This window comes from Erithacus rubecula (assembly GCF_903797595.1).
Source record: "Erithacus rubecula genome assembly, chromosome: 21".
In the NCBI taxonomy this organism is placed as follows: Eukaryota; Metazoa; Chordata; class Aves; order Passeriformes; family Muscicapidae; genus Erithacus; species Erithacus rubecula.
The window spans coordinates 4,752,535-4,776,631 of NC_136673.1; the positions used below are offsets into that span (position 1 = coordinate 4,752,535).

Below are 24,097 nucleotides of genomic sequence, written 5' to 3' on the forward strand. Positions count from 1 at the left end.
TCTTTAGCCAAAACCTGGGTTTTTCCCCCTCCCAGATCACTTCTTGGTCCAAGAGCTGACACCACATCTCCCCACTCATACATTGTTGTGTTAGTTAATATCTTCACTCATCCTGATACCCACATCTTTCCCCTGACACATAAAATAAAGCTCTCCATGTTATCCCTCTTCTAAATGATAAATGTTCCAAGTACTTTTTATTTAGAATACAAGAGAGGTACAAATGTATTTACACTGTGTACATATACAATCAAATAATATATAATATCAAAGTCTTGTAAATAATGTTTACATAAATATTTACAAAGTTAAAGTGACAGTTGTTTAGGATTTTTTTTCTTTTGTTTTTATTTTCTTCTGGAAGTGAAACACGGTTTGTGAGAACTTTATACATCTTAGACTTATAATTAATATTAGAATACCTTCTTTTAGGATTTATGATACACAGCCCTCCTCCTCAGTGTGGGGACTCCAGAGGGCGCTTAGAGTTGTCCTTGGGGACAGAGCTGGTCCGGGGACAGGTTTTCTCTGTCCCCAGAGGGCAGTAGCAGTTCCAACCAAAATGTTCCTTCACAGGAAAGGGATGGGGAGATGAGCTGCCAGGGCTGGAGCAGGCACAGCGTGTGGATGGCATTCCCAGCTGGCACAGTGTCCCCGTGGCCTGTCCCCTCTGCCCACGGATCGCTTGGAGCAGTGACAAATCCCAGTACAGGGCTGGGGCAGGGCAGGCAGAGGGGGCTCAGGTGTGGGAAATGCAAATATTCACTGACCTGGGGCTCCCAAGGAGGGAAGGATGTCCCTTGGAAGGAGCCACTCCCAGGGGCAAACAGACATGACTGGGCTGTGCCAACCTTTCAATAGGGCAAGTGTCTGCTAGAGCAGAGGAGGATGGATATGGGGAATTTTTCTTTTTACCAAATAATCTGTAAAACCCAGGCATGACTCATCCAGGCCCAGCCTTTTGCCCCCACCCAGTCTTCCCCCAGTGCACTGCCAAACCCACACAGGACATCCCACTGCACCCCTTCTCCCCTGCCAACCCCAGAGGCCACCAGCCCACCCTGTGCCACATCTCTTTGGAGATGACCCCCCACAACTCAGCTGCAGAGCTGGGGGCTCCCCTCCTGTGAACCCCCACAACCAGCAACACCCAAAAACAAGCCAACACTCCTCCGAGACACAAAGCAGCTCAGCCAAGGGCCACCCCCCCAGTTCATGGCATGTCTCAGCACCAGTCTCTGCTGTCCCAGATCTCTCTGCTGCAGCGGGGCTTCACAGCACCATGGTGGGGATGTGATGTGCCAGCGAGGCGGGATGGGGCACGGGCAGGGCGGGCGAGTGAGCCTGCAGGGAGGCGTTGGGGGGCCGGTGGCGAGCGCTTTTCTGGTGCGCCCGCAGCCCCGCGAGCTGGGAATAGGCACTTTGGCAAACCTGGCACTTGTAGGGCCGCTCGCCCGTGTGCAAGCGCACGTGGTTGCGGAGCGTGGAGGACTGGCTGAAGCGGCGGTTGCAGAAGCGGCACACGAAGGGCTTGTCCAGCGTGTGGATGCGCATGTGGGAGCGCAGGTTGCTGCGCGAGTTGAAGCCGCGGTGGCAGATGACGCAGCGCATGCGGCCCGTCGTGCTGGCCCCCGTCTCCACCGCGTGGAAATCCTCTGGGGAGCGCAGCACATGGTCAGGCACTGCCCTCAGCACAGCTGCTCACCCCACCCCGAATCCCTGCGGTGCTGGGTGCCCTGGGAAGGGCCCTGTGCCCTCTGCTGGCATCCAGGCTGCCTCTTAGGATTTTGGGATGCAGACAGTGCTGGGGTGGGCTCAACCAGATTTAGGTAAGGGGAACATTTGAGCTGAGATGAATAAATCCCTTATAGATGGACACTAAACCAATTTTCTCCTCCCTGGGTTGCAGCAGAGCTGGAGGGTGTGGGTGCAGGAACTCTCAGGAACCCCCAATCTTGCTGTTCAGCCCAGATCCCAGCTTCTCCCCTTGCTGTGCTGGGCTCAGACATGGCTCTCTTAGAGTGGGGAGCAGAGTCAGGGAGCAAAGAAGTGGCTGCAAACACAGCCTGATCCCTGCTGTGCCACAGAGCAGCAACTCGGGGTGCCTCTGCTCAGAGAGCAAAAGCTCTAGGAGAGAAAAGCCTCCTGTGTCAGTGATAAAAATTCCTTAAATACAGAGAGGGCATGTAGAAGCATCCACCTGGTGTTTCATGGAGTGTTGGGGTTGCCTTGCACTCACACCCTGCATGGCTCCTCCCTGCCTGGCTGGGCTACCAGACACCCACCAGCAAGAGCCGAGGGCAAACTGTTCTGGAGGCATCACCCTGAATTACTGAGCTTGAATTACTGCTCAAACTCTAGGGATTATTTCACAGTGCCTGTGCTTCTCCACAGAGATCTGGGATATCTCACATACCCCTGGGATGTCCCTGCCTTGTGCCCACCCAATGGACTCAGAGATGGGCACAGGATGAACAGGCAGTGATGTTGCACCCTTGTCTCTTTCTGATGTTACCTACCATGTTTGTTCTTCTTCTGTTCCTCTTCCAGCCCTGGCACACCTGGGATGCCCAGGAAGGTGTTGTGGGAGTTCCCATACCAGACCAGCAGCTCTTGGTCTGGAGGAATCATCTAGAAAGAGGGATAAAGAAGGGGTTGGGAGGAGCAATGTACATCCATTCATGTGCTGTTCAATTCAGACCTGCCCTGGCTGTGCCCCATTTCTGTGAGACCCTGCTGCCACCTGGGACCTGCAGCAGTCCCCAACACCCACAGGCAGGCACAGAACAGCCCAGGATGCAGCACTGGAGGTGATGGCACAGCTCAGCACCACCCCAAACTCACTCCAGGCTCTCCCCCAAGCTGGGACACAAATGGGGTTATGGGCAAATCTGCAGCTACAGAGCACAGGGACAGATCTGGAGTCTCCAGAGTCCAGGACCTAGAGGTCCCAGCTCCCAGCAGGGAGACCAGGACAGAGTGGAAAACAGAGACATGGAGAAATAAACCATTGGTGGAGCCACAACCAGAACGAGTGACAAGAGACCAAAGCAGGGAGCTGGAACACAGAGCCCCAGCTCAGGGCTCCAGCAGAGCATTTTGTCTTTGGACAGAGCCACCAGCACTGTCCAGCTGCAGGGCACAGGCAGCATCTCCCACCCACCCCTTGTGGGGCCGGTTTTTGAAGGTGGAAATGCAGCTCCACCAGCAAAGGGCTCAGCAGCAGAGGAGAGCTCAGAGCTGCTGTCAGAGACCGTGGCTCAGGTGAGAAACGCTGCTTATATCCCCCAAAAAAGCTGCAGTGCCTGCAACAGCCCAAGGACAGCTGCAGGAGCAGGGCAGGGGTTTTGCATCATCCACATTCCCATTTCCCTGAAGCCATGGCACCTCTCCTGTCCCTGCTGTTCCTGTCCTGCTCCTGCACGGCTGGGGAAATGCTGCTCAAGGCTCCCCTGGCTGGGGAGATGGATCCTCTCAGACCAGTTCCAACAACACTAATAACAACATCACTTTATTAAAAAAAATGTATATTTTCCCTAACACTCCCTACTGTTAAAAACCTGGTTTAGAAATAGGAGCATCCTGCGTTTTGGAGGATGGTTTTCTGTTCACTCAGCATGTTAGATTCAAGTAAAGTATCATCCACATAAAACACAGATTCTAAGTTCAATCACCTCAACACTGAAAATATGTTGAATTTTAAGCATCTGAAATCAATAGGAATTTGACTTCATGTCGTTGTCCATCTGCAGAAGGACCTCACTGGGCTGCAGAAGAGGAATTTGGGAGGCAGAGGAAGCCGAAATCCTTTTGCATCCCCAAATTGATGACACTGTTTCTTGGCATTATTTACTCTTAACAGAAAATTAGTAATTTTTAATACAAGCAAATAAAATATTGCTAAAAGGATAAAACAATCTGCATAGATGTCTGTTTTATTCTGATGAAGCTGCTGCAGCCACCCAGCAGTAGATGAGCACCCATGTGCATACACCCCAAAACAAATTCAAATTGCCCCCCACGAATCTTGTGGCCTTTAGATCAAAGGCCAAAACTTTCTGCCCTCACTTTATTTTCCAGCAGCAACTTAGTATTGCTGAGAAAGAAGACAGGAAAAATAAATCAGCAAATAAGACCAGGAATGGGCAAAGTGCATAGGGAAAAAAAGCACAAAATAAATCTGATTTTTTGGCATGTAGGTAAAAAGAAAGGCATCCAAAGAGATGCTTTTGGAGCCCTGGTGCAGCAGAGGTGGGTGCAGAGCAAGAGGAACTGGGCAGATCACCATCCACTGCCACAGGGGCACAGCAGGCATGGGCAGGAGGATGTGCAGGGAAACAGGAGGTGGGGAAGCCACAGGGCTGGAGGGTGACAACAGCTACACATGGACACGTGTGGTGCTGGGCAGGGAGGGCTCAGGTTTGGGTCGGTGTGTGCGTGCCCTGCCAAGCCTGGGGAGCAGTGGGACAGTAGGGACCCTTCATATCCACCCTCTCCCACACAGCACTTGGGGTTCTGCGCTCTCAGCATCTCAAATTCACTGCTTGTGCCAAGGGAATTAAAGTCATCCTGCCCCACTGCTCACTGCTTCAGCCCCAGAAACAAGCCCACAGCTGGATCATGGCTGTACCCAAACATTCACTCACCCACTCCCTCATCTGTGCCTGCACAAGGTGCAAAAACCACAGCTGTGTTCCTAATTACACTACAGCTAGCTGGAATTATTTTACTTATTTGCATAATTTAGGTACAGTAGTTAAAAACATTTAAGATGCTGTCACAACAGGCACAGCTGTCCACAGGAATATCAGATGTTAAAACTAGAAACACCTGAAACCTGTGGAGGGGTGTCCAGCATGAGAACAGCAGGGAAGTACTTGGAGCTCTTGGGAAAGGAGGCAGAGCCCAGGGGCACACGGGACTCTCCTGCAGCACGACAGAATATCTGATCCTCTTCCTGCCCACCCATCCTCCTTTGCCACCCCACGGCAGCAATCCCTAACCCAGCCCTGCTGCTCAGCTCAGGGTTGGGCTGTGCTCCTGTGCCATGGAGCATTTGTGTCTGTGCTCCTCTGTGAGCCAGGAGCCTGGAGAGATCCAGAGAGCTGCCCATGTCCGTGGGACCAGCAGGCACTCGTGGACATTCCCACTGAGACCCTCTCCCAGCTGCAAACACTTATCAGGTGAGACTCTGGACCCAGTACTGGAGGGGGCAATCTGGGATTGGGACATGTCCCCTGTTGTGACTCTTTAAGCCAAAGTGCTGCACGGGGACATCTCCCCAAGCTGCCACCTTTCTCCAGCTGCAATAGCATTGGGTTATGGGGACACTGCCCATGAGTGTCCCCACCACCACCCTGCTCTGGAACTGTGATTTGTATGCACATGTCATCAATAATGTCAGGGAGCCAACACCCACCTCCTTTCCAGGGTGTCCTGTAGGGAGCTGTGGGCACCCTTCAGCCACCACCCCACTGCAGTGCAGCCTGTGCCACTCCTGGGACCCTGCTGCTGTGCCACACCAGCACAGACCAGCACTTCTCACAGGAGCACGGGGATGAGGGGCAGCAAGAGCCCCTTCCCTGCAGTGTAAAGCCCAAGGCACAGCTGCCCCAGCACCACTCCCTGCCCATTCCTGGCTCCCTGCTCCCTGCACAGCCAGAGGGTGATGCCCAGGCAAAGCAGTGCAGAGTGAGGCACAGTGTGCACTCAGCACCTGCATTCACAGAGCACCCAAAACTTTACCCTGCTATAAAAGAGCAGGTTCGCACAAAATCTCATTTTTTCAAAAGAGCATCCAAGCTGTGTCCTTGCCCAAAGCCCCATCTGGGCCAGAATTGCAGCTCTTTACATGTTTTACACCCCAAACAAGGATCTACTCTCCTGCTATTCAACACACATCACTCCATGAGCCCACAGAAAGGGGACAGAGAGGAGAAAGGGACCTTTACTACTCCCTGAAGCTCATACAATGACCCTTCCCTGTGGTTTCTATCTCTGCTGGTGGATCTGAGTGCCAAGGATGGAAAAGCTGCCGTGTCGTTCTACAGACACCCCACCAAGAACAAGGACGGGAGAGTCTGTAGGATGGGGGATCCCACCACTCTGCTCCTCTATTGCAGGTGCCCGATTGCCTTTCAGCCCTATTTACCTCAATGGCCTTGTAGAAGATGCTGTTCCCGATCTGGACCACCTCGAGGTTCTGCTCCTGCTCGTTCCGTGCACATTTGATGTAGGTCATCCAGCTGCGGTGATCCTCCTGGCTGGCGTCGATGAAGTACCGCACTGTGCCGTCCTCGTTAAAGACCTGCGAGGGGAGAGAGCACTTGGTAACAATGCTGCTCACAGTGGGATCAGCCCCTCCACCTCCTGCCTCTGGGATAAAGCACAGGGACAAGCTCAAAGCCACACAGCCTCGGGGCTGAGATCCCGACAAGCTCAAAGCCACACAGCCTCGGGGCTGAGATCCTGACAGCAGCCGGGAGATGCCAGACCCTTCCTGCTCGAACCCTTCCTGCTCGAACCCTTCCTGCTCGTGGTGCTGGACTGAAAAATGTGCCCTGCTCTCACTGGCGTGGCTGGTCCTGCCAGCCCCTATCTCCCTGGATAACCCAGCTCCCTTTCTCAATGTCCCTGCTCATCAAAGCCCCACCAGCAGCTCAGCCCCAGAGGAAGAGGCTGTTCAGCATCCTGCAGCTGTCGTGGGAGTGGGAGAATTCCTGGGTGGAGGGGGAAGGTGCATGCCAGGCCTGGGAAGATGCTTGGCAGGGTGCCAGGAAAGATGAGGCAAGTTTCTGCCAGGCATAAGATTATAATAATAATTAACAATAATTAAAAAGTGCAAGTCTGAGCCAAGCAAATAGAAAAATAGAAAACCCCTCTCTATTGGCTTGGGAAAGGTGGCATTAGTGCACAATGTCCTGGCATCTCAGATCCCCACCAAATTCATTCAGGATTAGCCTCACCAGGGCTGGGGCAAAGCAGGGAGCAGGGGACAGGGCAGAGCTGGTTTTGTCCACGGTGGCCAGTGCAGGCAGCAACCAGTCGGGTGTTCCCCACTGCCCTGGGCAGGGCAGGGTGTGATCCGGCTGCACGGGACACGAGCAACAGTATTTCGGGGCTCCTCTGTATTCTGGCTACACCCCGAGGGCTGAGGAAACCTCATCTTTCTCTTGCAAGGGGTTCCTAAACCCACCTGCCCAGATATTTGCATGAATGGGGAAACTGAGGCACAAGGATGGTGCCCAAGCACGGGACAGAGCCCCGGCACCCCGTCCCTGCTCCTCCCCCGACCAGTCCGGGTTCGGGGTTCAGGGGTGTCGTTACCTCCCACATGAGGTTGTTGTTCTTGCACAGGTCCACATGTTCGGGGGAGATGACCCTGCCCGTGAACGGCCCCATCTCGGTGCCAGCCTTGATCCAAGTCTTGGAGAAGATGCCGAGCCCTTCCCCGGGAATGGAGCTCTGTGCGATTATCACTTCCGACGGCAGCACCAGGCTGGAGAGCTTCTGCACCTCTGCGAGGGGGGAGATGGCTCAGAAAGGGACAGGAGCGGGGGAGAGGGGGGAGATCGGGGGCGGCGGGGACCCCGCCCAACCCCGGCCCCAGCCCAGACCCCGGGGCTGAGCCTTTTAAACGCCCAACCGGGCTCCCACAAAGCGGTACAAGGTTCCCCCGGGGCATTGAGGAGGTACCTGGGAAAAGCATCCCGGGCTGGGCGAGGGAGCGGGGCTGGGAAAGGAGGTTAAATGGTGTCTATTTCGGCCCATCCAGCAATTTGTCATGCTGTTAAAGTGATCTGCATTCATTAAACTCAACTAGAAAGAAATTGCTAATTCTAAATTCATTAGTCCTTTAGGAATGCTGTAGCGGTACATTGTGCCTGAATGGCGCGAGGGCTTGTTTAAAAGGGCCCAGGAATTCCTCTTACAAAATGGGGAGATGAGATGGTTGACATATCGTGAATGGAAATGGAATTAGCCTTCATGGTAAATTAAGAGAGGAACAGAAATCCGAGAGGGGGAAAAGGGAGCTGGGACGCCCCGGCGATGCCGGGGCGAGAGAAAAGATATTGTCCCGGGCGGCTGAATGCGGGACGGCCCCGGCCCCCCCAGCCCGCGGTTTAAGTGGGAACTTTCTCAGGTCAAGCCCAAGTTAACCAAATGAATTTAAAGCCCTTTTTTCCCCAGTCCCACGCCTGCGGAGAGCGGGGCGCCGGGACCGCATCCCGCCGCCGGGCACCGGGAGCCGGCCCGGGGCCGATGGGGGAAACCGGGGGCATCGGGGCCGGTCCGGGGGGGTCACTCACCTCCGGAGAAGGACTGAGCCAGGACTTCGGCCGTGAAGGCGGTCTTGGGGCTGCTCTTCTCCTCGAAGAGCTGCTCGCCCAGGACGTTTCTCCAGCGGCCGTAGAGGAAGCTGTGCAGGATGTCGGAGGTGATCACCTCGGCCAGCGAGAGCCCCTGCGGCTTCAGGCCAGGCTTGAGGACCAGGGCCTCGGCGGGCAGCACCGAGCCCATCATGGGGGCGAGGCGGCGGGGCCGAGCGCGACGGGGCCGGGCGCGGCGGGCGGCGGGCGGCGGGCTGGGCTCCGTTCGGCTCGGCGGCTCCCGCCCGGCTATATATGAGCTTCATTGACCCTCCTAATTGGTTATTAATGACCTCCCTGACGTTGGCGGAGAGACTGGGGCTGCCGGAGCGAGGCGAGCCGTCGGAGCCCCCCCCTCCCATCTCCTCCTTCCCTCCCCTCCCGGGGGTGGGGTGGCTGGAGGGAGGGAGGGACACGGCGAGCACACACACACACACACACACACACAAACACACACACAGGATGCACACACACACATACACACACACGGATACACACACGCGCTCGCTCGGCCCCCCGCACCTTCCGGCCCGGGCAAACCCAAACGCGGGCACCTGTCCCCGGGGCACGGCACAACAGCAGCCAAAAGAGCAGAAATGTCCCCGCCGGTGTCCCACGGACGGCCCGCACCTCGGACATGGTCCCGCTCCCCATCGGGCCCCTGCGCTCGTTTTGGGACTGAAACTCTGCGTTTTGGGGCCATTGAGCATCACAACGAAATCGGCGGCCCCGAGCCCGACAGCTCCCGGTGCTCGTGGCGTTTGGCCCTCGCAGCCCCGGGGGAACGAGCTGAGCTCCCGCAGCTGGCTCCGACCGTACTCTGCTCCCCGCTGTCCCCCGCATCCCCAGCTTCCCCGGCAGCTCCGGCGCTGCTCCCCCAAACGCCGGGAGAGGGTCCCCAAGCACGGGATGGGTGGGACGCGCTCCCGGGGCCGGTCCCCGCTTGACCCCGAGGCAGGGCTCACCCGACTGCCGCACCAGCCCGGCCGATCCCCAACCCCGCATCCCCGTGGGAATTGTGCCAGGTGTGGATCGGGATCCCCCGTCTCCCTGCTATGGTAACCACTCCCTGCCGTGTCCCCCCAGGGCCGGACCCCGACCCGGGGAGGCTGCAGCATCTCCGGGCTCTGCCGCCGCATCGGCCCCGTCCCCGCACTCGAAGGCATTTCCCCGGCAGCCACGGCGCCCATCCCCGCCCTGCCGAGCCCAGCAGCTCCGCAGCCACCTCTGCTCCCCAGCAAGGTGCCATCGGAGCGGTGCCCCCAAACCCAGCGCTCCCCTCCGGGCCCGAGCTTTGCCGGCGCAGCAAAGGGTTAATCTTTCCCGGATTTAAACCCAGTCCTGCTGTGTCGGAGCTTAGAGCCCTCTCCTTAGCCTTGTTCTTTTGATTTTCATGGGGACGAGGGGCTGCAAAGGGCTGCGGGAAGAAGGCTGGGCCCCAAGATCCTCAGGCGCTCAAAGGCCGGTTCCCGCAGCCCGCAGTCCCGGGGAGCCCCGCCGGCTCTCGCCGTGCCCGGAGCAGCCAAGCACATCCCAAACCCCCAGCCTGTCCCTGGGTGGTGTCTCATAGGGTGAAGCTGTGCTGTGTCTTCTGTCCTGGGTGAAATGATGCTGAAACCCATGTGCAATTATTTCTATTAATCCAATCAAGAAGCAACGCAGATGTCAGGAACCCACCCAAACCTGCGCTTACTTTCGGATTTTCGCCCGGCGAGAGGCAGCGCTGTCCTGGAAAGGGGAGGTTAACAACCTGCCAGGGATTGGTTTGGGGTTTAATAAGCGTAAAAATTAAATTTATTTTGTTTTTCTGGACTTTGGCTAGAGCAGAGAAGCCGTCAGAATATTTCAGCCTTGCTAAACATAACGCATCAGGTGGAAAGGTTCCCAACACCGGCTCCCTCCAGCCGCCGATGCAAGCCAGCCATCGGATTGCTTTTTTATTTTTTCCCCCTTTCCCCAGGAAAATCCTTCAGCCTCCAAGTTATCCCGGGACAAAAATATAATAGATGCTCTTGAACCCCCTGCGGCTCCGGTGCGGGCTGCGCTGAACCCCGCTCCCGGCTGCGGGGGCTCGGCGGTGCGGGAGGGAGTGATAGAAGAAGGTGGAAAAAAAAATTCTTCAATTTTCTGCGTGGCTTTAAATATCCCCAGCTGTTTCCCAAAGCTTCTTCCCGATCCTAGGAAGGTGCTTTGCTGTGCGTTCCCCCCCCCGCCCCCCACCATCCCCTACTCATTTCTCTTTTTTAATATCGCAGCTATCCCTCCTTTTTAACATTTAAGAGGAAACAAGTTTAATATTCATGGCTGTTAATAGAGAAGGGCCATTATCGCCGCCCCATTGTTCTGAGCCCCGCACAATGCTGCTTGTATTTTCATGTGTATATTCCCAAAGTTCCTTCTGAGCGTTTAGTGAGCACTTTAATATTCATGGGTGTTAATAGAGAAGCCCTCAGTATATTGGCATATTGTTGGGAGGTGTACATATTGGTCTGACTCTGAATAGCCACAGTCCTCTTTTCTTTTGCTCTGTTTTGCAGGGTTGATGGGCCAGGAGTAAATGGGCATTTTTCCCCCCCGTCTCCCCCTTACAGAGAGAACATCTTTATTCCAGTCCCAGACTTTCTGGTTTCCCATTCAGGACCCTCAGAAATAATGTCAGGCAGAAGAAAAGTGGAGCAAATCAATCTTTCATGGTCTTTTTGAGACCAATTTGACATCCATGGACTCTTCTTTTCTTTCACAGCCTACAAGGGGATGGTCAGGATCTGGACAAGGTTGGGGTCTGATGAGGGGAGACATGGGATCATAATGCAGCAAAGAGAGAAAAGAAAAGCAAAACAAGAAAAGATTGCAGGGATGGGGTGATGGAGGAAAAATGAGGGTGAATGACAGTGCAAGAAAGGAGATTAGAGCCCAGCAGCTGCTTTTTGGGGGGCGGGGGGGAGGGGGGAGCTCTCTCCCCTCTTCCAGCCCTTCGCATGAATAGGATTTGAACAGAGCGGAGATTGATTTATAGTTATTGCAGTTGAACATTTATTGCTCTTAAAGAGTGGCGGGGAGAAAAGAGAGAAAAGGGGTTTGAAAAGCTCCTTTCTGTATTAAAGAGGTATCAAATGAAGACTGCTGAGATAATATACAGTGGCCAATGGGAATTTGATTTGCTTTAAAATTTAACTCTTGTGGGGCCGCCGGGGATGGAGCCGGGATGCGGGGAAGGCGCGGCCGCTGCCCCGGGCCGGTGCAGCCGCGATTCTCTCCTCAAGCCCCGCATTCGCTGCCCGGCTTCACTGCAAAGATCTGCGCGGCTCCTGTGCGGCGGGGAAGGGCTGCAGCGCCCAGGGAGGATTAGTGCTTCGTTAGTACAATTTTGTATTTTTTAAAATTTATTTTTCCGTGGAAGGTGAACGCAGGAGGGATGCAGAGCTACGAAAATAACCGGCGCGGAGAAGAGTCCTTTTCGAAGCCGAGTTTTTCTTGCCCTAAAACCGGAGGTTTCTCCTCTCCGGCAGCAGAAACGCGATCGCAGTCGAGTCCCCTCGGGCGCAGAAAGGAGCCCATTGTTCAATGGGGAGAAATACATTTTTAGCGGTGATTGAAAGCTCCCCTCTCGTTTGAACTTTAGAAGAAAGTCCCTGGCAGGGAAGAGCATCCCCCTCCCTCTGCCCCAACATCTGTTTGGAGCAATCCAGGCTCTAGGGCAGAGCCGGGCTCTGCCCCCTCCCAAAGTCATTAAAAAGATATTAGTTGAGCTGAGAAAAGTCCAGCGCAGCCCCCGATCCGGGGTGGGGTGGGGGTGGTATGTGTCATTAAAAACGATTTTGGATTTGCCGGCGCTAATATGAGGCGAAGGGACCACGGGGTCTGAGTTCAGAAGCCCCTGGCCCCGGCTGCCCCTCGGCACCCTGCCCGGTGCCCTCTGCCCTGTGCTCCGGTACCCGCTGCCCGGTGTCCCCGTGTCCCGGTGCCCGGTGCCGGCGCAGGGCAGCTCTGCCGACCCCATCACCTGCTCCGAGCGCCCCCCGAGCTCCGGGAAAGGGGGACGGAGGGCGGAGAGCCGGGCCGGGAGCAGAGGCGGTCAGCTGCTCCGGCCGCAGCCTCTGCGCCTCCACCGGCTGCAAATGCCCCGGGAGCCGGAGGGAAAGGGGGGCAGGAGGGATCATCGCACCCCTGCGGGAGCCGGGGGAGCCGGGGCAGGAGGGATCATCGCACCCCTGCGGCTGCCGCAGGAGCCAGGCGCCTCCGAAGTTGCTAAATGTGTCATTTATTAAAGCATTCAGGGGGCTTTTCTTTGGCGTTTGCTTGCAAACTCACAAAGGCCGAGCTGCTGTTTGGGGGTCTTTTCTGATGGAAAAAGGGCTCGGAGACCCCCGGCACAAAAGAAATCCTGGCAGTGCTTTCAATGGCCAGGACTCAATGAGGGGGACCCTGCGCAGAGCGGGCGGGGGCGAGGGGCCGCCCGGTGCTGCCTGAAAGGCAGGCCTGAATGTAATGGGGAGATCTGCGTTTATTTGTTGGGATCACATTTAATTAGCTTAGTACAACCCTTGAAAGACAAAGGGACCTCAATCTGGATCCAATCTGAAGCTCGTTTGGAGAGCGAGGGCTCCTGGAAAAGTCAAAAGAGAGAAAGGAGAAAGAAAAGGGAGGCTGGGAGAGAAAGGGGCTGGGGGCCCAGCCAGGTGACTGGCACGCGTGAAACAAGGGGGCCTTTTGGGCACAAGGCAGGGCTCAAAAGGGAGGGAGGAAAATAGCCTCTTCCTCAGGTTTTACCTACTTAAACCCCCTGAAGGGGCTGGAGCTGAAAAGCCTCAATGGGGGCTAAGGAGGCTGCAAAGCAAACAGCAGCACTGGAGAGGGGCTGCGGCCCTGGCGCCGCAGCAGTTGGTGACACTCGGTTATGGGAATGTGCCCAAATGTTACCTGAGCCCGGGAACGCTCCCGCCGGCCGAGCAGGGGGTGCGGGAGGAGAAGGCGATGCCCAGGGCGAGCCTGGGCTGAGGGGGCCGCTGGATCCTCCGCACGTTCCCTCTGTAGGGTGGGACTTCCCACCTGCGCCTTCGCCCACCCCACGCAGCCCCCCTGAACCATCACTCGGGGAGTTCCAGCCAGAGGGGCCGTGGCTGGGCCGGGACACCGAGGAGGGGTCCCCATGAGTGCACCCCTTGCTTCAGAGCAGCCCCCGGCATCCCCCATCCCAGTGCCAGCACACGGCACACGCAGGTGCGCGGGGAGGAGGATGCGCTGTGAAAAGAGAGGTAAAAAGAGAGGTAAAAAGAGTGACCGTCCCCAGGGTGCCACATCCACGGGTGGAACTGCACGGATGACAGCCCGGCCGCTTGTCTCCCTGCAAACCGGGCCCTGCCAGCCTGTCCCTGCTGCCCTCCGAAGGGCTGGGGGCACGGGGGAGGCTCGGGCGCTCCCGGGCCCTGCTGCCCGTGCCCAGCGGCTCCGGACACGGAGGGTTCGGGGCTGTGAAGCCGCAAAAGCTCCGGCACAGGGTACGGCAGCCCCTCGGAGCCGCGGGCTGATTGCGCTGCTCGGGGAAGGAGCTTTAGGGCATTATTTGCCTCCATTTCACTCTGCGGGAGGCCGCGGAGCCGAGCAAAGATGCTGAGTGCTCTCCGCTTTCGCTCGCTTCCTTGCCTTTCTTTCCTCCCCTCCTTTATTTTAAGTATTATTTCCACGATTGTTTCGGCGAGGGTGTCACGGCATGCAAGAGCAAGAGGAAGAAAATCACCTTCAGCTGCGTCCGAGCTCAGGCGGCGTGGGAAGGGAACGCGGTGGTGGCGACTCCTCGGCCACCAGCGGGGCTCGGTGGCACGGAGTGGCCTGAGGGACAGAGCGGGGATGTGGATTGCGAAGTCAGGAAAATTTCTGCGCCTTTTCCTCCCTCTTAGCAGTGATCTGGGGATGGGACAGTCGCATCTCGCCGGTGTCTGTCCCACATCCCATCCCTCCTGCAGCACCAGCTCCAATCCAGCTGTGACCTGCGCTGGGTGACAGGGACGGGGCTCGGTGACAGGGACGGGGCTGGGTGACAGGGACGGGGATGGGTGACACGGACAAGGCTCGGTAACAGGGACGGGGCTGGGTGACAGGGACGGGGATGGGTGACACGGACAAGGCTGGGTGACAGGGACGGGGAGGGGTGACAGGGACGGGGAGGGGTGACAGGGACAGGGCTGCCCGGCAGGCAGGTGACACCGGGTGGGGCTGAGGACTCCTCTGGCAGCTCCTGCCCTTCACCAGCCCAATTTCCCCCCAAACAAACAGAGCAGCAGCTCCAGCCTCCCCGTGTAACCACTCAGGGCAGCAAAGTTTAAATATTCCCTGGCGCACGGTCCGGGCGAGGAGGCTGCGCTGAGTGACGGCTCCACAAAGGGCAGGGAGCATCTAATCCCCGGCACCGCGGCACCTGCACCCCGGCCCGGCCGGGATTAACGGGGAGCAAACCGGGCTCTGCCAAGATCAGAGGCTTCATTAGAGCGGCCTTGAAATAGGATTTCCTCAAATGATAAGGGGAAGGGTGAGAAGATAATCTGGGGGGTGTTGGCACCTGCCCCGCATTGCCCCCAGAGATGCTCCTTTGGGTCACCTGCCTTGAACGTGGTGCCCCAGGCCCGGAGGGATGTGGCAGAGCAGATCTGGGCACCCACTGCCCCAAATCCTTTATCCTCTGCCGTCTCTCTCCATCCCCAGCACCCTCTGAGGAGCTGCCCAGACACGGATGGGACTCGCTGCTCGCTGCCCTCCCACTGCCCTCAGCCCCTCCTGCCACAGACCCAGGAGCTTTGGCTCTTTCAGCTCATCTTCACGTCACATAACACCAATTTCTGCTCATTTGCACCATTAAAATTCTGGAAAGTTTATTTTGTGTCTTTTCCAGCCTTATGAGAGCAGAGAAACACTGCCTGCCATGGGCACCCTGCACTGCTGCTACCCACAGCAAATACAATGAGAAAACCTCCAAACCAAATAAAGCCAAATTGGTTTGGCCAAATAAAGGATAAGCTGCTCCCTGCACGGAGTAAACACCCACGTGCTGCTTTACAGGATGCACTGACACTGCAAAATCCCAATTCCTCACCCTGTGCCACCATCCTGCAAACACCAACAGCCCTGAAAATCCCCCTGAGAGTGGCAGGAACCAGGTGGGTTCAGGGGAGAAGCAGCAGTGCAGGTGGGACCTTGTGAACATCCACATCCTGTGGGGAGTTCCATGTTAAACACCAGGAGCTCTTGCTCTGACCATGCTGCCCATTACTGTAAATACAGCATTCCTTTAATGCAATTAAATATTTAATACTTGGAGAAGGGGGAGAAAAGGTCCCACATCTTGTCTCTTTCAACAGTCATTTCAGTCTAACTTGCAATGGCCTAAATGTTATTTGTTCTCAAATGATGCAAAATTAAATAAAGTATTTCAGACTATCTCAAAGTCTCCCACTCCTAAAAGAGCTGTTCCTGTTCAGGCTCACTGAATATCGAGCACAGGAGAGCATCAGGGTCATTTGGGCTCAGTAAGATGCTTTAGTGATAAGGTTTTTAGGGCTGCTAATAAGAAAGGGATTGCAGAAAGACCAGAATTAGTGTCTGCTCAGAATTTGGGCTTTGCCTGCAGAGTGGGGTGGGAACTGCCAGCTTGGGGGTCCTGGGGGACACAGTTCAGACACCCACACACACCCAGCAAAGCTGTGCTGCTGGGTAGAGTGAGATGGATTAATTCTGGGGGAGCAGAACCTTTGTGTGCCTGAGCCAAGAAAGGGATTGAGGGAAGGAGCATTTTTGTCAAAGGTAGGAAGGAACAGGGCCTGGGCACCTCCTGCCAGGGCCACTGACCCCAGTCCTGCTCTTCCCAAATTCCACACTCTGGAGGCCAAGCCTCCCCCAAACTGAAGGTCTCGTGGGATCACCTCACTGCCCCTCAGGATCCTGTCCTGGTGTGGTTCTGTGCTGGGATCTGGCTCCCAGGGAGGAGGAAAAGGCTGCACCATCCCCATCACCATTTGTGGACCCCAAAGTCCCAAATGTGTCCCATTTGCCATCTTAATCCACATTACTGGGGGTTAAATTTGCCCAGAGCTGAGCAGATTTGGTTCTTCCTGGACACCAAGACTTGGCTTTGAAGGCACCACAGCAACTTCTGGGCTGCACCACACCTGAGCCAGGGGACAGGAGGAGGTGCCTGTGGGACTGACCATCAGACCAGTCCCTGAACTCTGGATGGACAGAGATAGCAAAGCAGCCGGGCTGGGGAGGGCTTGGAGGAGCCCAGAGGCCACCAGCTCCTCATGAAGTGCTGAGGCATCTCTGCCTCAAACCCAGCCCCTCTCCAGCCCATCGTGGACTCACAACAGCTCCACATCCGTGGCAGAGCAGGCAGCAATAATGGAAAACAAATTGGTGAACTTGGGAACGTTTCAAGCACTCCATCCTTCCAGGACACCAGACTGCTGATGAAACCCCAGCTTTGCAGGCACCATCTTAATGACAGGCCAAATTTCAAAGGCTTGCAAACTATTTCTTGTGCTGCTGCCCCACCCCCTCAATAAAAGGTTGCATCAGAAAGAGATATTTCCATAATTTATAGTATGGGCATTTCACTGGGGAGACTCACTCATCTGTACTTACAGATACATTTAAGAAAATGCATCCTCCCACAATCCTGCACCATTTACGACTATTGGCACAATCTGTAATCCTCAGTCTTCAATTAAGGGACACCTTAGGGTTCATTATCACACAATTGCTCCCTGTGAACCATGCCAAATGCTGTTTTGGCACAGAGCTTGGAAGATGAATTAGAAGGAAGTCTTCTCGGTAATGCCCACTCCCAATTCCCATCAGCAGCCTTTATGCCCTCCTCTAGCCATTTTTTCCCCCCTCTCCCCTCTTTCCAAGTGGCTTTTACTATCCCATCTTTCAATGTCTCTCTTGATTCTCTGGAGGTATATTTAGAGATGCTGCATCTCCTTTTCTTCCGGCTCTCAGCGTGCCTGGCTCTGCAGATGGGATCCTTCCCTCCCTTCCCCCGTCACAAAGCTGCTGGGAGCAGGGCATGGAGCTGCCCGAGGCTGCAGCAGCTCAAAACTCACATTTTAAAAAACAGGGATCCCTGAAGGGGCTACAGTTATTGCCAAACTTGAGCTGGGCACAAGTGATGCCCTTAACAGCTGATAATGGCTGGAGCCACGTCCCTCCCATCCCTCTCCCCGGGATGGATCCTGCACCGATTCAGCCTCAAAAATGGGGAACAGCAACAAGTCCAGAGCATTAAAACCAGGGGCTGCCACTTGCTCAGCACTAAAACCCTGACAGGGCTGCAAAGGAAACCTCCTGTTGTTAACACAAACCCTTGTGGGATCCTTCTCACCCAAACAGTCACAAAGTTCCAAAAATCCCGAGTGTCACAGCACCAGGAGATGGGACAGTGACACGGTTTCTCCACAATTAACTCTGACTGCCCTCAGTGACCACCCCAAACTCCCCAGGACCTGCAGAGAGGGAACAACAGAGTCCAACAGACGGGAAATACTTCACCCACAAGACACCTTGTGGAAATTTTATTATATAGAGTGTAAAATGCAACTGTCAGTCAAATAAAAAGAACACTTTTTTTTTTTTTAAACACCATGCTCAACATTATCCAATTGCAGTTCTTTATAGTTAGACATTTCAAGCATAAGGAAAAATAAGGAAAGAACCCAAGAACAGTAAATTCAGTACATTTAAAAACGGAATGTCCCGCAGGGCAATTAAAAATGCAAGAAAAAATAGCTTCAATTCCGTTTTTCCTTTAAAAATACACTGTTATCTGTACAAGAAACACTACAGTAAACATCAGAAATCATATTATCCCTTTTATTAAATCAAAATTATTTAGCGCATACTGTGGTTAATACTAGATTCATTTATTTCTCTAGGTAATTTGACAAATATTAGATAAGAAAATATTTAAAAGAAACAAAAAAGCAGAAAACACCTTGGAATTAAAAAATAGTTACTACCTTTTATATGGTTTTATGTTCCACAGTGTTTGTTAAAGGTACTAATAGCAGATTCATTTTAATATTAAAAATAACAGTATTTATATTTCTGAGAGCATAGAAGAAGTTTTTTTCTTTTCTTTTTTTTTTTGTTTTTTCTTTTTTTTTTAACAAGCTTGGAGGTCTTAGATACATAAATGCAACTAGCAATGGAAACATGAAAACATGTATTGCTAAAAAAATTAACACGTTTTTATATTACCCCTTTAGACTCTAGAAATTATACAAACCCTACAAAATGCCCCCCCCCGAACTTGCAAACAGTAACTGTTTCAAATACAGAAATCATATCATTAATTACAATACATATCATAGCTCAGTTTTTTAAAAATGCAATAAAATCAAAGACAGCCAAGATACAAGAAATTAGAAGTAAAACATTTAATGAATTTACATATTTAAGAATATTTAAATACTGTTTAATTTTTTTTTCTTTTTAAGATTTGTTACATACCACCTAAGACTTCCAAGCCACTCTTTCTGTTCCAACAGAAAAGATCAAAAATTAAACGGAAAAAAAAAAAAAAAAACAACCACACAAAAAAACCCACATGTTGAAATGTCACAGCTCTGGGGTACGTTTTGGTGCCTGCAAATTCTCTGGCTTCTCTCCAAAAAGAATCCCGGAGGTTTGTTTTAATATAAATTTGGAAACAAAATTACCAGCATGTCCATACGTTTAGTACATTACTAATTGTTCCTGATTCTTAGAAAAGTTCAGTATAGATTATCCTACAGCTAGTGTTTCACAAACAGAAAAGTCTTCATCAAAATGTTGCAAATCTAGAAACCTCTGTTACAAAAAGGTTTTCTTCCACAACCATTCCAAGGGAAAAAAATTGCCACGAGGACCTTGTTCTACTGCTCCTGGAAAGAAAGAGAGAGGGGAAAAAAGGAAAAGTTACTGAGCAGCAGCAAATTATCAAAGAGCCGAGCTCTCCTCCCCCACCACAGGTCTGTCCCCGTGAGAACAGAGCTCAAAGGATGCTGCAGCAGAGCCCTCTGCCCCAGAGCTCGGCTGCCCCTCACCAAACAGGAGCTCTCAGTCTGGCAGGCCAGACTGGGCAGGGATGGAGAGCAGCTCTTTTGTCACCACAGCCAGGTCACAGTCGGGCAGCGCCCGCGGCAGCGCCGGCTCCACCTCAGCAGGGAGAGCAGCTGCTGGGACCAGCAGCCACAGCAGCCTCTGCTCCTGCAGCCAGAGCTGAGTGTGGAGCTTTGGGCATGAGTGTCAGACCACAGCAAGGTGCCCCCCGTGCTTTGCACAAACTTTTGCTGCTTTGTTTGCTCTGTGAAGCCCTGGAAAGCACAGAGTGTGATGTGGATAAATCACACACAATTCTCCAGTGGGCTGACAGCTGAGGGGAGATTTTACTTGGAAGCAGGTTAATAGAAATTGTTTTTTAACAGTTTTGGTCTCTTTTGGCACAGGGAGCTGGTGAGCACACAGCTCCTGTCCAGCACGACAAAAGGCAGCGCCTGCACTCAGTTCTGGATGTGTCAGGGCTGTGCTGCCTCACCAGCCTGGCTTCAACATCCTTTTATTTTAATTCCCCAAAGTCAAACAACTGCCTGGGACTATAAGGAAAGGCTCTCAGGAGAAACAAATAACGTTCCAGTCCTCTCCTAAAAAAACCCCTCACCCACCCTACAGGAAAATAAGACTTTTTATGTTGAGGCAACGCTTCTGTGATCACTTCCTCAGCCACAAAACATCACTGCTTCCCCACGTGAATCTGAAGGAGAGTCCCTACACTAGGACAAGCCCAATATACCCAGTTGCCCAAGGGAAAGAGCAGAGGGGTTTGGGAAGGTGAATACAGACCTGGCTGTGGGCCTGAGCCTGCCCTAGTGTCTGCCCATAGTAGGCAGCCTGCTGTCGGTAATACTCTGCCCAAGCCATCGTGTAGTCCGGCTGGGAACTTGCCTGAGAAGCAGCACTGGCAGCATGACCTGGAGAGAAAGAAAAAAAAAAAAAGCAGAGATAAGCAATTGCAGAAGTCCAAGCCCAGGTTTAGGATCTCCTTTTGCCAAGCTTAAAGAAGAGCCAGCCCCCTTCCAGCTGCTGCAGACACCAGACAGAGTGACACCGGCTCCGCTGCGTGGGGTGGCAGGATGGGCTCCAAGCTGGACTGAGAGGGACAAGCCAAGAGCAGGCAGAAAGCACCCAGAGCATTCCTGCAGCTGCAGGGACAGGCTGGCAGCCTGCACACCCTCATCCTCAAAGGCACAAAGCCTCCAGCAGCTCCATGTCAAAGCAAGTCCAGAGGTCGGGATCATGCACTCAGAACACGGTGGAGAGAGCCAGGCCTGTGACTTCCCACAAGCTCTCCTACCCTCTCACAGCTCCAGCTTTCTGGATTTTGTCAGCATCAGTTCCTGTGTGCTCTGTGTTTCTCCAGGCAGGCTGGCTGCAAGCATGGGCACGAGGGGGCCGGGGCTCAGGGGGAGCAGCTCCGAGAGCTTTCCTGGGAGCACTACAGGGGAGCACTACATGCACCATCACCAACAGGACAGCACCACAGGGCAGCTGCAAAGGACTGGAAGCTAAAAATGGCAGGGATGGAGATGCAAGTCATCAGATTAGAGTTAACTCCTTGTAACAAGAGCTGATTCATCTCCAGTAAGCCTGTTTCACTCACTCTGTTTTTTGAAATACTCCTCCCATGCTTTGCTGTAATCGGGATGGCTGTTCTGCTGCTGGCTCTGTTGGCCTGTGCAAAGATGACAACAAGGGGCATGTCAGTATGGAACAGGTGACAGTTTCCAGCCAGTGACATCCACCTCTCCATCAGACAGGCCCTGGGTCTACCTCAGTTGCCCAGACTTGACACTTCAGCTTCCACTTTTCTACAGGGTTGGGCATCTTCAGGGGAAGCTGAGGAAAAGCTTGAGTTCCTGATCTCACCTCATCTGCTGAAGGACATGAAGCCAATTGTCACCTGCTGGGACCTGCTCAAGCCAAAGCACCTGGCTGGGAGCTGCCCAGTCTGCAACCAGCCACCCCAGGCTCCCAGCCTGCTTGCACTCAGTACAGGAGAGCTGAGACACCTGACACAGCTGAGACCTGTCACCTCCACAGAGCTGCCACAGAGCTGGCTGTGTTTTGAGTCACCTCACTTTTTTCTCAGGGGCTGCATCCTTCACCCCTGCTTTTCTCAGTGGAGAAGAGCTGAGGGACCCCTGCACAGGGCACAGGCAGCTCCCCCTGCCCTGCCCTGGGCACAGCCCAGGCATCACTGGAGGTGCAGCCATGACATCCCTGAACAGCCACAGCTGGCTCATGGTGCCATCTCCAGGCTCCTACACTGCTCCAAGTGAACAGCTGCCACTGTTTCCTCACAGATCCCAAACCTTGGGCTCCACCCAGCTCAGACTCCCCATCTTTGAAGCATGAGACACCTTCAGCCCAGCACATCCAAGTGTTACAGCTGGGACCTGTAGGAAGGATACCTGCCCTTGCCACATTTCCCTGGATCCCAGTGGGAGCACAGAGCCCTCAGTGACACAGGGGACAAACAAGCAGCCAACAGGGAGCTGCAGAGAGGCACAGCAGGAGTGGGGAGCACGAGCACTGGGGACAAGGAGAGCAGGCAAGGACAGAGGACACGCGTGGAGCAGAGCTCTTCCCATCCCATCCCAGCTCCATGTGCAGCCCAGCCCTGACACCAGCCCAAGGGGGGCTTTGAAGTGGGGGGAAGGGGGAAAATAATACACTGCAAGTGTGAAGTGGGTGGAGGGAACAGGGCAGCAGTGTCCTGTCCAGGGGCATAAAAGCGGGTTAAAAGACTTGACCAACGCTACAAGTCAGGACCTTTTCTGGCAGAGGTCAAGGCTGCCTCAACTGTCCACCTGCTAATGCCAACAAAGGACCTCCTTCAATGCCTTTTCTTCTCAGAGAATTACAGTCCACAGCAGGCTGAAAGGACACACAGCTAAATGCATTTCACAGCAAAATGTTTCCCCAGCCAGTTAATTTATTTAAGATGGGGGAAGTAATTAAAATCTAAATACATGTGTAGGGGGTGGGGGTCTGCCCCTCCTCCCACAAGGGGGGCACTCGAGGCTGTCCCCAGGCTGTGACAGGGCTGACAGAGCTGTGACACACAGGCTGCAGCACTCAGGCAAGGAAGGGACCCTGCACAAGGCTGCTTGCAAATTAAAAAGTGTAAAAGCAGGTTTTACCTATTTCTTACAACAATTCTCCTATGCCTTGGGGAGCAACACCTGGGCACTGCTGCATCAGAGGAGTGGTGGAGGTTCTTAAAGCATTATGTGTGTGTTTCCTCTCTCCTCACCCAGCCTGCCTTCAGTGTGCCTGGCTACAAACAGGAACAGGGAGCAGCATCCTAAGCACACATGGAACTAGGGAGCCAACATTTTCCATCAGGCTCAACAGCAGAAATAAAACATCTGCCTCCAAAAGACAGCAGTGTGGGACTAAACCCACAGAGGGGAAGAGCAATGGCAAGGCAGGAAGCTGCAGGGGTTTTGGGAGGCACCTGATACCTGACAGGGTAAAACTGTCATCACTGTGATGACAATAATGAACTGCATTTTCAGTCATCAGAGGGCTCAAGGGGGCTGTGCTTTCTACACCAGGCTCCAAAGCCAGGAGGGGTGAGCCTGACACATAATTATCTGCTGCAGGAAGGGAGATTCTTCTTTCCCCAGGGACTGGTGGGCAGCATGGGGGGATGTTTCAGGAAGGTGAGGAAGAAGTTAACAGATCAAGATGAGTTTCTAAAGGCATCTTGCAAGGCAAAGAGCAATGCAGTTTTGTAAGCATTTATTCCAAGGCTCTATGGAAGATGAAAGTTAATTTTTTTTTGTGGAGCTTTCCCTGCTGCACTGACTGCTCTGCTTCCCAAAGCTCAGCAAAGTTCAGAGCCCTTGGGGATGCAAAGCAAAGGAGTAGAATAACAATTTTTCCTGTAAAACAAGTTAGTGAGAAAATACTCTTCTTCAGCACCATACTATTTCATTCCTGTACAGAAGAGAAGTCCACTGCAGCCCACCACTGCATTTTAATGTGCTGAAACCAGAACAACTGCTGACCTCCTCCAAGACCTAGAGCTCAAAGGGAAACTCATCATTTCTAGACTGTAATTGCTAAGAGGGAGACTCATACAGAGTTTAACACACACTTCCCATGCAGTGTTGCCATGTGCCACCACACATTTCAGAAGTGCACCAAGTTAACAAAAGAGCACTGAGATTTCCAAATTTCACATATTCACAATGTCATAAACACCCAAAGGTGATCAGTGTTACAAGGAATCAAAGCACAATTGCAGGCATTGTCCCTCCAATGGTTCCTCTACCTCAGGCACCTCAAAGGGTGGGAATTTATACCAGAATTCATAATCTACTTCATAGCTAAATCAGCCTTACCAGTGACAATCATCTACCATTAAACCCCATTAAAATTATTCCACCCCACACACCTTATAGTGCTTAGCTTTAGTTTAATGAAACCAGACCATTAAAAACTTGTATTTCTTTAAAAATGGTGACTGCAAGGGTCCTTTGGACACTACCACCATCACAGGAGCTCTGAGATTACCAAGCAGACATGAATCTGCTCTGTTCAGGGCAAACCATTCCTCTGGCTGTTGGAGACACAGATGATGCAGCTACAGCATCACCAACAGCATCTACTACTTGAATTATTCTGAAAAG

The 24,097-nt window shown here is 53.4% G+C and overlaps 3 protein-coding genes across 18 annotated transcripts in view; 1 reads left to right on the plus strand and 2 right to left on the minus strand.

Annotated features, from left to right (window-relative positions):
* Window positions 1-24,097, plus strand: part of FNBP1 (formin binding protein 1) — a 385,839-nt gene that overhangs the window by 91,405 nt on the left and 270,337 nt on the right. The gene's annotated exons all lie outside the window — the stretch shown is intronic.
* Window positions 139-8,700, minus strand: PRDM12 (PR/SET domain 12). Its single transcript, XM_079324005.1, has 5 exons — window positions 8,310-8,700; window positions 7,327-7,517; window positions 6,152-6,307; window positions 2,520-2,631; window positions 139-1,655 (listed from the first exon to the last, which is right to left on the minus strand). The coding sequence occupies exons 1-5, from the start codon at window positions 8,521-8,523 to the stop codon at window positions 1,273-1,275; spliced, it is 1,056 nt and encodes a 351-aa protein (XP_079180131.1). The 5' UTR covers window positions 8,524-8,700; the 3' UTR covers window positions 139-1,272.
* FUBP3 (far upstream element binding protein 3) overlaps window positions 18,525-24,097 on the minus strand; it is a 38,101-nt gene continuing 32,528 nt past the window's right edge. For 2 of the 3 annotated variants that reach the window (XM_079324409.1, XM_079324408.1), the window contains exons 17-19: window positions 21,058-21,129; window positions 20,241-20,368; window positions 18,525-19,282 (exon numbers count right to left, since the gene is read on the minus strand). In XM_079324409.1, coding sequence (XP_079180535.1) covers window positions 19,274-19,282; window positions 20,241-20,368; window positions 21,058-21,129 — 209 coding nt within the window. In that variant the 3' untranslated portion in view covers window positions 18,525-19,273. The remainder of the gene's footprint in view (window positions 19,283-20,240; window positions 20,369-21,057; window positions 21,130-24,097) is intronic. The other variant, XM_079324410.1, reaches the window with a different exon arrangement.